At 39.1% G+C, this 16,294-nt stretch overlaps 1 protein-coding gene across 8 annotated transcripts in view; it reads left to right on the top strand.

The window, feature by feature from the left end:
- Positions 1 to 16,294, top strand: part of DMD (dystrophin) — a 1,912,888-nt gene that overhangs the window by 1,318,381 nt on the left and 578,213 nt on the right. For all 8 annotated transcript variants that reach the window (XM_043538015.1, XM_043538014.1, XM_043538013.1 and 5 more), the window contains one exon: positions 7,032 to 7,140. In XM_043538015.1, the coding sequence (XP_043393950.1) occupies positions 7,032 to 7,140 (109 nt within the window). The remainder of the gene's footprint in view (positions 1 to 7,031; positions 7,141 to 16,294) is intronic.

Here is a 16,294-nt window from a genome sequence, read left to right as displayed (position 1 = left end):
AGTCTTTATAGCTAATGCAACAATTCCTTTCTCTGCAGCAAAGATGCAGTTCAAATTGTAATAACTTTATATCTCTTGCTTTAGATTAAATTGCACACACAAAAAGACTATGTTGAAAGAACATTATTAAGGTTGCAAAATAAGGCACTGAAAAGTTAGAAAATGTGACGGTTCAGGTTGCCTGTGCTGCCTTACTTTGTCCTCCTAGTGCATATGCATTATGATACAGTCTTTAATTGAATGACAACCTACTAATTTTTCCAAAGAACCCCCTACTTTCATCTGGGATGACAAAAAACATACCCCCTGCCTTCTTTAAGTCTCTGCCCCAAAGATTGGGATGCACTAGAGTATTTCAGAGGAAAGGTCTGAAGAATGTTTTAACATGGGCAAAACAACATACTTCCAATTTATTGGAGATAAATGAACCATTTTGGCTGAAATGTTCCCAAATAGTTCAGCCTGAGGTAGACACCTGATGTGGAGAATCTCCGCTCAAGTGGTTAATATTTGGCAAAGTTATGAGCAACTGAAAAGAGAGTCTTCTAATGTCAGGCAACTTTAATAATAGGCGGTACTGCCAAGCACACCTGTAATAAGTTAGGACTAAAACTACTTTTTGAAATATAAATATCTTTTGTTAAATATCAATGCACTTAAAGTGTAAACGGGATTAATATTAACATGCGGTATTCTGGTTTGGACAGGCACGGCAGAGGGGACTCCACCCCTATGTTTGATGCAATTCACATGTGCCTCTCCCCTCACTGAAGTTAAATGAGTCTGGAATTTTACAGCATTTTTTTCAGCTGAAAAATAATTTGTTCAAGATATCTGCATTACATTTCTCTCTCATCTAAACTACAATGGAAGTGGAGAATTGTATGGCATGAATTGCCCAAGAATAGGAAGCATAATCTCTCTCTTATATCCTGGTTGAAATGTATATAAAAGGTTATCCCTATGGTGAAGAGAAACTAACACAATACAGTAGCTAAATACTGAAATGTAAGTGACCTTTCCCATCATTTTGTTTTGTCAATTTCAAAAGCCACAACCCAGTTGCTTCACACATACTTCAAGCTTTGTATATCTAAAAGGGCTTTCTTTACCAATTTATTATTCTCGATATAATAATAAAAAAGATAAATGCCTACATTGCTTCCTACATTTGGCTGAAAGTTTATTTCCCCCTCCCCCCTCCCACTGACGCAAAATAATTGCTGAAGACAAGAGGGCAATTACAATCTGCCAGCCATCATTTCATCGGATAAGTGTTGCAAAATGACAGCATCATTAGTCATTTTCAGTTACAGTCAGTCACAGCCAGAGATGTTTTATTCTTCCAGTTTTTATTTTTTTAACTACCTAGATTAAACCTACTTACCTTTTCAAACAAACACTGTTGCCAGAATCAGTGTTCGTATATTACCAAGGAATCTTCATCAATTCATCGATGTCTAACTGCCTTCAAAATGACAGTCTAATGAATGTAGATTTGATCATTTAGATAGCCTATCTTTCAAATTCTTGTTGGTCAGTCCCTGATAAGATGGACAATGGAAATCTCCTATTACCACAGTGCTTGCCTCTTTTCTTTGCATGAATTCACGATAATAGAGCAATGTATATAAACTGTAATGCTTTTAAGGATCATACTTTAGGTGTCCTCAAATGAGGATTGACTTTTGATTCAGTAAGTGTGACCATCTGCTGGAGTTCCCAGGATTGTGAGTTACTGTGCTATCCCTCTCAGCCTCAGTAATTGAGAGTTTTGTTGCTGCTAAGCTATGTTTCAGCTCTCTAACACACCAGCTTGTTTTCTCTCCCAGCAACCTTTTCCAGAGTCTGCCATTCCGCACCTTGCCTAGCAAGTAACAGTCAGTGAACCCCTACTCTGGAGTACCTCAGATACCTCTCTCTGCACTATCTACCCCTCTCTGAACGCTCACAGAAGTTAAGTTTGCTCTCCCTTAAAAAGACAATACCCAGCAACTTATTTCCTTAACTGGGGTTAACAAGCACTCTATTTTAATCAAAGCAGTGAATTGGTTTATAGTTAAAGTAAAACAAGTTTATTAAACAAGAATCAATAGGGATACCAATATATAAGAAATAACAATAGAAAGGGTTACAAAGAAACAAAAGTAAAAATATGTTTCTAAGACTAAAACCTGATTTACCAAACTAGAGTTTCTTGTTCAAAGAAGTGTTTCTCCCCAAATCTCTTTTCCAGCATGACTAACCAGACTTCCTGGCCAGGACCCTTCGCAAAATTCAAAGTGCTCAGCTTCTTTGTCTCTTTAGGTGAAAGATGCCAACATGCCCCCCCCCCCAACACACACTTGTAGCTTCCCAATGTTAATTGACCTTGATGTAAGAGGCAGGAAGGCTTCCAGGGGGTGAAGTCTCCATCCCCCATGGAGACTGTTAAGTGATAGTCTTTCTCCACTTGCTCCCCTGATGGCTTTGTTTACCTTGCCTATAAATGTGCTTCATCGTCTCTGCCTGGTGCCCAGGCTGGTCAGAGAAGCAAATACACCTTCCTTTGTCTAGGGCAGACTGGGTGTAGGCACTGCTTGTCAAACATATTTGAAGAACATAATTCTAGCACATATTTATAATTTTGTATACACCCTGTACATTCATCCCACAGTGACTTTCAGGACCATTGTATTACCACTTTGTGTATGATACCTTCCATGACATCTTTTAGATACAGATTAAGACAACAGTGTGTTAGGGAAGTAGTGAGTATGTCAGGCCTGGCAAGAATAGCTGAGACAGAGCAGTGAATCACCAATGGCCTCTTTGTTCAGGTAAGACACGAGTAACATATTTGTTTACCAGTATTTAATTAAGCATGTGTTTCAACAACTGCCATGTGTGACACCCAAAATGTAGTCAGGAAACTTACTTTTTTCTCTGTATAGAAAGCACTGCCTTAGACCTATGGTATTATATAAATGTTGCTTGATGATGATAATAAGGTACACATCTTATTTCTTAGCTGTGTCACTAAAAGTTGGAGTGAAAGTTTGGTGCCATCTCCACATTCCATGTTCTATATTTCTTTGAGGAAAGTATGAAAAGTGATGTTATCCCAATGACTCTAGAAACTTCTTTAATGTTGAGGTCTAGGGCGGGAAAACCATTTTGCATGGTAATCTGGAGAGAATGAGTTCACTTTAAGCAGATTGGTCTTGTTGCTTTGTAGCATTGATTTATGAAGGCCCTTGAATATATGGTATTGGGCATGGTAGAGAATAGGATAGAAAATGTGATCCCTTTTTTAAAAAAAAAAGTATTCTGCTACATTAGTAGTCCAAAGCACTCACTGTTATGATATAGCTTTTATAGTTTTGGAGCCATTTTTATAAATAATGTAGCTCACGGGGTTTGAGGTTTTTTGAACGTGGTAATGATAACTATATATTGGCCCCAATCTGGTGATTGACAGCACACAGACACAGCACTCTGAGTGCATGCTATCAGTTGCTGTGGAATCGGGTACATATATAGTACTCTAACTGCAAAGCACTTTTCATACAGTAGTCCTTCCACCTACCAAGCACCTTGATTTAAGGTAAGTATTTAATACACTAACATTACACATAGGAAAATTGAGACACACACACACACACACAGGAGAGAAAAGAAGTTACCTACCTAAGGCCATGGAAAGAGTCAGTGTCAGAGACATGATTAGAACTACTTCTCCTTTCTCTCAGTCTTGTGCTCAGGGCCATTGTATATTATGCAGTACCTCTCTCTTAATATTTGTATCTTGATATATTCAAGTGCTTCCACAGAGACTCATTTGAATGTTGCCTAACTTAAATTGAAGTGTGCCTAAGTTCAAAGTAAATATAATATTTCTTGCTAACCTAAGTTGTCACCAAAACTGTAGGGCTATTGTTACAGCATTTCTCATTCACCTTCACAAATTTGATCCTTTTAAGTGAGTGAACATTTTACAACAATCATGCTCATTTACTGCAGATGCAGAAGTAGATTAAAATGTAATTCTCTTTGAAGAATTTAGTGATAAATACTCCCTTTCATGTTCTACTGTGTCTTAAACATTACCTTTCCTAGGGTCCATGACAAGCGCTTTCTGCATTGTATTCTAGTCAGGAACAAATCTGTGATCCCTGTCGATGTGAATAGTGAGCAAAGCAATTACAACAGTGAGATTTTTATTTGGCAGGACCAGTACGACACACGAGAAGAATATAACTCTCGCCACATTATTAAAAAAAGACTAGGTCTTAGTTATGTAATCTTTTAAACTTTTGTTTAAGACCTCTCTCCTATTTATTTAATGAATAATTATTACAGTAGCTGTCTTTTCCTCAGCTTTAATTTTGGTATAAATGTCTTGGGTTAAAACCTATTGAATGGACTGGAGCTATTGGCTATGTGGAAAAAGTGTGTGTGTGTGCGCATGTGTATAAATCCACTCACACAGAAACATAGCACATATATGATAGTGATAGCCATGTGATAAAATAACAGTATTGTGGTAAACTGTATTTATCATGCATCTTTGATTGTATCATCTGCTTTCTACTCATGAATCCATCGGGACTTAACTTCGAATATTCCAAACTTTGAGCAGTTTAAACAACTACAATTAAATAATAATAAAAATAATTGGTCAGAAACAAAGATGTTATCATCTATTCCTCTGTGGAATTTCCTCTCCTATCCCCATAATTACAACAATAACAACAGCAACGCTGGCCCAGGTGCAGAACAGGCAATAGTCCAGCCTCAATGGGTAAATATGTTTAAGGGCCAGTGTCATGCAATTCTACCAAGTTAGATCTCTCCTTTTCAATTGAGCAAAACCACTTGTTTCTAGCATGGAAAGTACTGAGAAATCAGATTCTGAAGTTGGATAATTTTCAAATATAGGAAAATGTTTTAAGCCATTTTTAGAAACATTGGGATTTTTTAAAGGTATTCTATTTTTTTCCTTTCTCCTGTTGAGCCCCGTATAGTTTGACTCAAGGTAGCTAAATCATTTTGCTTAGTACCAACCATTCATCATTCAGGGTTAGATAATGACTTGGACTATGTGTTTATGCAGGGAAGTAAGGGGAAATAAGAATGGTCCCAGCACCATTGCATGGTCTACCTGAAGCTTGGGGCTGGGCACTTGGAAGGAGTGGGTGCGATATACTCATTTACTGCTCCTTGCAATGTGTAGGCAGGGAGTGAGCAGAGAAAGGGTGGAGTCTTGGGTCCAGCTCCTTACTTTCTGGTCAGTACTGCTGAGCCAAAATGTAAGTGGTGTCATTTGATTTTGATACAGGCCAGCAACAAATTACTATGTTTTTCTCTCCAATCCTGCCATCAGAACCATCTTCCCCTCCCCAGAGTAAGAAGAAAGCAGAGTAGGACTTGTTAGTGTTAGGGGGCTTATTCCTTCACCCACTTACTTCCCTGGTCCTTCTCGCATGAACAGAGAGCAACAATACCCGAAGTCCAAAGGTGCAAACAATTCGATGTTTATTGGGGTGAACTTCCAGCAAGCATGATTCCAGTTTTCCTTCCTTAGTGTGCCCCTTCCCAGCTCTGACACCACAGAGCCTTACACCTGTTCCCATTCCTGCCCTTAGCCAAACATGATTCCAATTTCCCCACCCCCATTCCCTATTCCCATTTCCCCCCCACACCCATCCACTCACTTCCTGATTGACTGCAGACTATATAGTAAAACTTGAGTTCTGCTTAGCTATACCTTAACCAATCATTTTCCTGAAATTTAACTAATCAATCCTAACATATTGTAACATGATTATGTAACCAATTATATCCCACCACCTTAATTAGTTTACACCCAGCAAAATTAATTATACAGCAGACAGAAACAATCACAGAACCAGACAGAGATTATACAGACAAACAATAGCAAAGTGGGAACTATAATGACAAAACAATACAGAAGTGAGGATTTCACATCCCAACTATTGATAAGTGAGTTCTTGCCAGACAGGAATCTATCAAACTAAGTTTACTTTTACATCTTCTAGGCACTTCCCTTTCTCTGGATGTGACCGGCATTATCAGGACAGGATTGTATTCCTAACAGCCCAGTAGCACTTTCTTTCAATGTGATTAGTTTGGAATGCGAGGATGTGACTGGTCGGTCGCTTCCCAGCTTATGGCTGCCTCTGTTGCTTAGTCTAAGGCCTTAGCCTAAGAACAGGGCCTCAGACTGTCACAGTAAGAAAAGGACCTTACACTGGCAGACAGTGATTTTGATTCTTTATTTTATACCTCTAACTAGCCAAGTGATAAGAATACACCTAAATTCTTAAAGTACAGGCCTTTGCAGACAGGCCTGAATATCTAGATCCTAACACTTGTTAGCAGAGCACTGTCTAAGTTAAAATGCCTCCCTGCGCTATTCCAGTAGTGATGCAGTTTATGCCCTCTTGCTTAGTTTTGGACTTACAGTCACAATCTAGCCCTCAGTGCTCAACGTTGTACACACAGAACGTACTATCATGCTAGTCTAAAACACTCCTCAGACCCTTTAGTATATGTGTAATGTTCAGAACAAGACGTGGTGTCACGTACTATGAACGTCTTATTGGCTTTTGTTTAGGATGACCTAAATAACCCACTTGTGGCTTCATTAGCAAAATGATGACCATCCCAAATTCCTGCTAATAAAACACACGCGTACATATTACATTGGTCTGTCCTCTCAAGAAGATTAAGGAGCTATTTTTCCTTTCTCACCCTTGTCTGGGTGTGATAAGTTATTGTCCCTCCTGTTAATACAAAATAGTTCTTGTTTCTAGATTTGTGGTGTTGGGCAGCTGGAGTTGGAAAAACTCTGTACATGCAATGATAGAGATACTATGTCTGAACATGAAATATAAGCAAACATGCTGTAGGAAAGGACCTCTCACTCTTTTAAAGTAACAGTGCTGCAGACATCTTGTGTTCCTTCATGTAGCATATATTTTAAAAATATTTACCAAATGAATAATATGCATACTTTCCTGTTCTAGAGAAAATTGGAAGACTTGAGTGCTGACTGGACGGCAGTAAACCATTTAATTCAAGCACTAAAGGGAAAGCCAGCTTCAGGAGCACCTGGACTTATCCCTTCTGGTTTCCGTAAGTGCTTCAGTATTGATACATTTTAAATGGGTTTACAAATGCAAAAAAATAGAAATATATTGTGAAAATTAATGCTGAGATTTCTAAAGCTGACCCCAAGGGATTTGAACACTAGGCAGTGTGGTATAAAACAAGAGACATGCTGGTTTTGAGTTTGGTTCATTTTTCACAGTTTTGTTTTTATACTGTATAAGGTGTCCCAGCTGTTAAGTTAACAAATCCTGGCTTATAGTTGGCTTTTTAAAATATTACTTTTTACAAGCATTCTAGGAATTAGGGTGACTTTGGAAATTTCCATTTCATTGTCCTGGAAATGCTTTTAATGCTTTCAGGGTCATAGGCTGGTAAAGAGGAGTATGCAGTGATGGGAGGGATGCATGGTGCAGTCAGAAGAAGGAAGATCTGAATTGTTATCTACATGTTTTGTTTGTTTTATGTATTTGCTAAGTATTTTTTTTACACTAGCCTTTTTTGTGGATAATGTGTATCAAACGCAGATAGTAGAGAAACCCATGCCTCTAGCAGTAGCCATGATTCTCTAGCATACCAAAGCAGAAAAGCCTGATGTTCAGGAAAGTAAACAACTCCATCTTCTAAAGAGAACAAAAAACATCCACTTGATCTTTCAGGATTGAACCTAGTAAGATCAAGAGACAGTCCTGGCTCCACCAGAACATGGTCATTGGTATATCAATTCAAACAATGCAGACATCTCTTTCATGACACTTAGAAACTTACTAATTCAGAATTGTCACCTAGTTCAGTCAGGGCTCTGGTGGCAAACTTTCCAATTTCATTAAAAGAAGTAAACACCACTAATGGTTTAAAAATGACTCTACAACACAAGGAAAGTGCCTTACATTGATTTTGTAGTGAGTCGTGAGACAAGCCAACGAATCTCATTTAATGACACCGTAGAATTGAATATGTTGTGTAAGCATTTTATTTTTATTTTTATTTTTTTGCCGTGCTGGGCCACGAAACTTGCTGTGTCAGGTTTTGCATTCAGCTGGTTATATCAGATTAATTTCTTTTATGAGTTGTAAATTTGTTGTTACAATGGCAATGGAAAGAACAAGAAAAGAAAGAGGAGATGTCACAGAAGTATAGATCCCTACACTAACTCATTATCTTTAACCTCAGAATTGCAAAATTATGCATGTTCCTTCCTTGCAGATGTATAATGTGAATTACCAGCACTTCTGAGTTTAAGGAGATGAAAACATAAACACATAAAATGAAGGTATTGGGGTTTTATAAAGGATTGGGCAAGAACTAAGATTGAATTTGTTTCCAGTGCCAATAGCACTTATTTGAGATTATTTATTATAATACCATCATTTTAACTGTAATATCAGTTTTAGCTGCCATTTGCCTATTTCACATGAAAATTCAGGTTAGCTGTTCAATGCCATTTAGCAAGTCCTTTGAATTCACAAAGAAAACATGGGTGAAGCCCATCCTAAGGGTGCTCTTTTCGGCAAAGACAGAAAATGGCACCTATTCATAAAACTTCTTGTTCTGTACTTACTTCTGAAAAATGTTGAGAATCGAAGCCATGTTTCTCATGTACTATAGTATTACAACTAATAAATTCTCTAAGTTTCCAATAAATCCAGACCGCAGTCAGTTTTATGAAAACCTGTGCTTCGGAGGGCTCTCAGTTGATCAAGAACCGAACTGTACATTTATCCAGCATAATGGTACAGCTGCTCCATAACTGCAGCCGGCTATTTTGGTTTCACCCTCACAGACTGCCTGCCTTCTGACCTCCATTTTACTTCTTAGGACTTCTCTTCCTCTGTATCTACGTTCATGAGGAAACTGTATTTTAAGACCATATTAAAATATGATTCTGAATAAATTGGGCAAAACTGTGTTAGAAACATTTTTAAAACACTTTTCTTTAGACACTACCTGTGCTACAATTTTTACTGTGCTGGGCTCATCCGCACTGGCTCTTTAAACAAAATTAGATTCCAATTTATCAAAACTCTGTTTAATCCCAATTTTCAAACACAGTTCTCATGCATGTGTAGTTGGGTAAACATATATCTTTTGAACCTAGTGCCCCTCCTTCTGATCTTCCTGTATACTGCATACTAATAATTAAAAAATCTGCAAAATGTGTTGATAGTTCCATACAGTTTCAACTAGCATAAAACACCAGGCATGATAATCCTAGCCCTGTAGAGGTCAATGGGAGTTTTCTATTGAATTAGTGGGTCCAGGATTTCACACATCTTTGGGTGAAACAAAGAAAAACTGACATATGAAAACTGACCTTCAGAGGAAAAAAAAACCCAAGAATATATTCACTGTAGCACAGAGTGCTAACCACTGCTGTATGAAGAGGCCTTAATCACCCAGAAAACTAGATGAATATAAAAGTGGAGCCCAGAATTAAGGATGACACTCCATTGTGGTTTGAAAAGGACTATGTGAAGCAGTGGCCGTACTTCTTGTTGATTATTATATTCTGTAGAGACTTGTGTGACAGCCAGAATTTAATGATGTTCACATCTGTATGTCAGAGCAGAGAACAAAAAAATAAATAACTGGCCTTGCTACCTGTCAAGTGTCACTCTGTCTAGTCTAGTTACAGGGCTTTTGCCAAGGGGCCCTCAGTAAACATACCATTTTATGTATCTCTCCTTGAGAGATGATGCGGTGGGGGTAGGAAACAGGATAGAATTAGGTTTATAATTCTTTCTGTGGGTATGTGTGTAAGTGTTTCTTGGACACAGAGACGGTACTACAAAGGTTGCTAATATCCCACTAGGCCAGTATGCCTTCAGGCATAATGAACAGAAGACTACTTTTCCAGGTAGGAAAATGTACTTAGCTGAAGGGTATGTCAGAAACCTCAGCTAAACTTGACTTCCCAGGGAACATGATTCAAAAGGCAAATTGTGCTCACTATCCATTAATAGTTGGAACATGGAATTATATGAACATCATTAACCGCACACCTCTGTGCCTTACATAGCCAGTAGTATGAAAAATACTATAAACCGAGAGGGAAAATGCAGTTTCAGTGGTTATGTAGTGTGCTAATGCACCATGGAGACAAATGTCAATATCTTTATACACATTAACACATCATAATACAAAATTTCAATAATATCTTTATACACATTAATACATTCACTGAAAAGTGCTACATTTGTATAAATATAGGTATGCTATATAAGGCAGGGATTGGCAACCTTTGGCATGCGGCCTGTCAGGGAAATCCGCTGGTGGGCCGGGATGGTTTGTTTACCTGCAGCATCCGCAGGTTTGGCCGATCGCCGTTCCCACTGGCCGCAGCTCGCCGTTCCCACTGGCCGCAGCTCGCCGTTCCCACTGGCCGCAGCTCACCGTTCCAGGCCAATGCGGACTGCGGGGAGCGGTGTGGCTTAAGACCCGTGATGTTTAGTGTCTAGTGTAGATATGAATTTAAGCTCCCACACTTGTCTTTTGAAGGTGTGCAGGTTTTCTTTGAGAACGAGAACTGAGAGTTCAGATATGGAGTGATTGTTTTGTGAAAAGTGTTTGCCCACAGATGAAGTGATATTGTGTGAGTTCATTTGAGAGCGTAGAGATTGTCTTGTTTTACGTGCATAGTTGTTATTGGAGGCATTTAGTGCACTGGATGAGGTATACCCCATGCGTTATTGGTACAGTTAGAAGTGTGTGAAATCTACAGACATACTGTATTGAGCTTAATAGAAATGTTGTACGTGTGCCTCCAAACATGTGGACTCATGGGAGGGTTCCTTTTTTCTCATTTTTGTTCCTTCCATTCTTTTTTTTTTAATATAGAAAACTAAATGGAAAAATGAATAAATTTGATGCAACAGTAAGGGTAAATAGCGAAAATAATAATGTTTAAAGAATGCAAAAGTTAGGGTTACTGCATCGCAAATGTTGGTGTTCTGTGTGTGTACAGCATTTAGCACAATAGGGTCCTGGTCCATGACTAGGGTTTTTATGTGTTATAATAGTACAAATTAACCATAATTATAATAATGCATTGCCTGTATGTCAAATGTTCTATTCTTTTTTATTTTTCTTGTTAAATATACAGTTGACTCATTTACTATTCAGTGTGGATTGTCTCCAGGAACCATAGAAAAAATACAAAATAAACATTCCAGCTTTATCAAGATACAAAATATTAGAAATTAGTTTTCTCTTTAGTGGTGTTCCATGGCTGTTGCCCTCTGAAACAGTCACTGTGTATACAATACACACTGTGTTTGTGCAAACACATATTGCACTCTGAAGGGGTGTACTACACCTTCCAGGAACAGTCTGGCACTTGCAGCCAAAACAGCCTGGGTGCAAGCAAGAGGCCCTGCTCCACCCTAAGTTTGGGTTATACAAACAGAAAAAGGAAATTGAGGAGGAGATACCATTAGCCACTTTGGCTGCTACAGGTTGCAGGCCCTAGAGACTTTGTTCTTCTGACAGAGTTTGTTTGCTCTGATTCCAGGCTCTGTGATATGTGCCTTATAAATTGACTGAAGTGGCTCCGCCCCTGACCTGGCTCCTCAGAGAAAGGGAGGAAGCTTGTCTGTTGGACAGGGCCAGTTTGGAGGTCTTCTTAGCAGGGACATATTTGCCTGTTAGTTTGCTGTAGGCCTCCCCCTGCCTGGATCCTATACATGTACATATGAAGACATCCATTAATGTAATTTTAAATTAAGTTTCTCAGAGTAATGTGCAATTCTCAGTATTATAAACCTTGTGTATTTTATTGTATGTGTGACAGATATGACAATCTTCTGGACAAACCTATTGAATTAAATTAAACCTTATTGGATTAGGCTTACATATTTTAGGAGTTCATTATATTAAAAAAGCAAATGTTTATGTACTACTGAGAAATTGTATATATTTCCACCCCTCCAGGAACTAAGAATGGTGGAGAATGTTAAGCAAATTCACTCAGGTTGTAACAGGTCCAGAGAGCTACCACAACTTGGAGAAAGGCTCACCTACACTGGTTCAGACTGGATTCTCCAGGAGCCAACAGACAAAGAAAGGATTTTTGGTTAAATACCTGAGTTAAAACTGCTTTAGGGCCTCCTTTCTGATCCAGGACCTGTAGCGCAAGAGGGAAGGATTGAGTCTTTGGCCCACTGAGGTCCCATAGGACTTGGTTGCTGGTTCTGAGCTGAAGCTGTTATGAACTTGTGACCACAGGAAAACACCCCTGTGGGGTTTGAAGGACGAATCACCAAACAATGATGGGGTGATCTCTGGCAAGCTGATTACCCTATGTGAAGATTCTTTTATTGTTTTTGATATATTTAATATATTTTCTTTGTAATGCTTCCATTTTAAGAATAAACGTGTCTGCTGTGTTGTAACTTAACCGTGGCAATTACACTGTGTACCTTCTCTGCGGAGAGACGCGACGCAGGCCACCTTTGGCAGCCTGTCTTCTAGGAATAACACAGTGCAGTGAGGGGACTGTGCAGCCTGGAAATACCCTGGTCAGGAGAGGGAGAGGCACGGGGCTTCACCCAGGGTAGATGACTGCTTTGGAGCCTCGAGAGGGTGCCCTTGCTGGACCAGGGAAGAGGAATACAGACATAATTGCCCTAAACTGTGAATGTATACATTTCCTGAATTAAATTAATGTATCAAAAGATACATTTAAATAGCAAGATACAAGTCCAATATAGGAATAAAATATTAAATATATATGTATCTGGGTGATAGGAGTTCGCTCATTAGCTTTCAAAAATCCACATCTGGCCGAGACTGAGCATAGAAAACAAATATTCCCAAAGAGGAATTTCACAAAAATTTAGGAGCATATGAATTCATGGGGTCATAATGAAAGACGTGACATAATCTTATGTGCAGAGTGCCCTACGAGACACCCACTATAACAAAAATACATCATACACAACATACATCATATGGATGGAACGTGGTAGCTATTTAATGTTGCGTAGCTATGCTGTACAAGATTTCAGCAGGTGAGGATAGGAAGTTATAATGGCTACTGGGTCCATCTAATATGACAAGTTCTCAGGACCTTAGTTTTACATCTTGTTCACAAGACAAAAATCACCTCTAACAGTACATTTCTTCTGAACAGTATTTAGGGCATTGATAAATTTGCAAGAAAAAGAATTCTACATATGGAATCACCAGCACCACTTTCTGCAGCATCTTGTTTTCCTTGGAGATCTCCCATTCCAAATAATGACAAAGTCTGATGCTGCTTAATTTGTGATATCTGAGCAAATCACAGCCCAAAGAGAAGAAGCTATCTGATTATTCCATCTGATGGTTTTCTTTTCCTTTAAGAAGTCTTTTTTTCCCTTTTCATTGCATGTGCCACGTTTAACCAATAGTGGTATGGCACAAAACTGAATCTGTTACCATTTGATGGGAGATTTTTCAAGGTCAAGACCCAGCTTCATTAGAAGTTTTATTTTTCAGTACAGCTGACATCAGACACAAGCTGAAAGACAAACTTGTCCAATAAAGCTTTCAGATTCAATTTACTCTCTGCATAGAGCTTGAGGAATATTTGGAGGTCATTCGCAGCATGTGCTGGAACACCAACAGGGAGAAGTAATGAAAAGAACCTGGATAAAAAGCTGACACTATGCCCTCAAACTGCACAAATAAAAACATAATAAGGAAGTTTATGGACGTAAATCTCTGTGATTCTCAGAATTTCTAGCTTGGTCTCTGATTCTATAGAATGCTTTAATGCATGGATTTATTTCTGTATAATCTAAGAGAATAAACATTACATCCGCACATATGTTTCAATAACAAAAGTTTGATTTAAATCAACAAAAAGGCGGCTTCCACATTATATTTAAACCAGCCTGTTGCAGGGGTCTCAGTATATTGAGAATACATTTTCTGTAATACACAGATATGACAATGTAGTTGACAAATGGAGTGTTGGCTTTTACTTGATTTTTCAGAATCTAGTTGCTTACGTCAAACCCTTAAAAGTTACTTGACAGAGCTTTTATTGTAATATATTTAAAATGAATTATAAAAAGTAAGCTACCTCACCGATTTGCAGTTAATATAGTGTTGGATCCATAGCTCTTCTTCTTCTTCTTTTTTTTCTTTGACCTGTTAACAGGTGGTTTTGAACAAAAGCATCAGGGTAGATGAAACAAGTGAGAGCAATGATAGCAGCACTCTTTCACAGGACAGTCAGTATTTACCTAATCTGTGTCTGGACTCATTTCTCTTTTTTTGTTCTCGATACAATGGGCTTTGCAGCTTTTTTTGCTTGTATTTAATTTCTCTTTCAGGTTGGGGAGAGCAAGAGGATGTGTAAGGCTCATTTTGATAATCCTCTTGAAACTCAAGCAATGGTGTTATACAGACTTGATCAGAATATCAGTGAAACCCCATTTGCATTTATGCATAATTTCAGACTTGCTTACTCCTGGTCCAAAAAGCAAGTTGAAATGATATACCTGATTCATGTGGAGAAACTTCCAGTCCAGAAAGGCTGTGTTTATGTTTTCATCTAAAATACAGCAAGTTAAATTGAAAACCTATTATACGATTTGAGCTACTTTTCTTCTTGATGTAAATCAAGCCATTTCCAGGAAATGTGACAATGACAACATTTTGTAATTCTAGAAGATGGGTAGGGTCATGGACTCTGACTCCAGGCATGTGTTATTACATCTTCAGAGACCCGGGGCTTCTCCTAGAGTCCCAAACCTTCAGAAGCACATTTCTTCAAAGATGTAATTAATACTGCTCACTAATAGACTTTGGATGGGAGACAGAGTTGTAATCCTTCTGCCAGGTGAAGCCACCAGTAACCAGCAGTTGGGCTGGGTTCAATATCTAAGGGTTCCTTTCCATGGATACAACACAGAACCAGCTCGAGCCCACACCCAGTAACCTGGGAAAATTACACACCATGGCTGGGCACTGCTGAGAGGCCATACTTCCCCATTCACAAGCACAGAATCTGAGTGTAGAAAAGAAACTTTTAATAAAAGGAGGGAATTAATCGGCGTTAATTTTGGAAAACACCGTAAACAGGGTTCATAAACATAAACCATGAGCAAAAGACCCACCCCAAGTAAGTTGGGCAGTATCCTTTTCCCCTCAGGTTCTTAAGTCCAGCAACCCAAAAGTCCCTTTAGCACCTGCCTCTTCTCTGCACCTAATGCACAGTTGCTGTCCTTGGTCAGTGCAGACACAGTGTTCAAAGGTGCATCTGCAGAGTTCATCTCCCGCCGTGGGTGGAGGTAAGGAGGCACCTTACTTGAACCACTGCTCGGGCTCTCATCTGCCTCCCCTCTCCACCAGCCACCCTGCTGGCCGCTCACTGCGCCTCTCCACTGCTGGCCACTTGCTCTGCTCACCACCTCACCAGCCACTCATTCACCAGCTGACCATCAGTCACCTTCTGCTGACACCTGCCTTTCTGTTGTGACCTCTGCACATCAGTCTCTTAGTGATTTTCAGCTCTTTGCAGGCTGGGCAGAAACACTGCCCCATCTCTAAGTGATTCCACATTTGATTGAGCATTTAAAATAACAAAAGATGCTCCAATGAAGCCTATTTAGCTCTTTCTTTGAGCAGTGGGGAGGAACAGATGAAACCAGTCTGTGGACTCCTAGGGAGAGTCAACACACCTCCTAGCTGGGACATCTGTCCCCACTCCTCTTACTTTCATAGGGATCTGGCATTCAAGTCCCTGGCTTAACAAGGTCCTTTCAACTGAAGGTGACCCCCCTCATTTGGGACAGGGTAAGCACAGTCTTGCTTCCCTGTATTCCTACATAATTACAACATTTTGGTAGCAGCATTTCACTACTCCTGCATTTGGAAATAGTGGTGTCAAAGTAATCACTTTATCTGCTGAATATCTAAGCAGACTAGGAGCAAACTGTATTTACAAAAACACACCCAAAATCTCTCCCTCCCAGATAGCTGTCAGGGGAGCATTCATTCAGACCTTGCTTACAGAGTCTTAAAGATTCCCACCCCCAACCTCTCCTACTTTAAAGACAGGTGCATTATTTCTCTCTTTCCTCACTGTTATGGTAGCCTATCTTAAGTTACTATGATTTCAGAGAGAATGATAATGGAAATAGAAGTTATGTCCTTTCTCTTCTGTTGTGAAAAAATTGCGTCTATTGAAAAC

Source organism: Chelonia mydas, chromosome 1, assembly GCF_015237465.2.
Source record: "Chelonia mydas isolate rCheMyd1 chromosome 1, rCheMyd1.pri.v2, whole genome shotgun sequence".
NCBI classification, from domain to species: domain Eukaryota; kingdom Metazoa; phylum Chordata; order Testudines; family Cheloniidae; genus Chelonia; species Chelonia mydas.
This window is presented reverse-complemented; position numbering and strand designations above follow the sequence as displayed.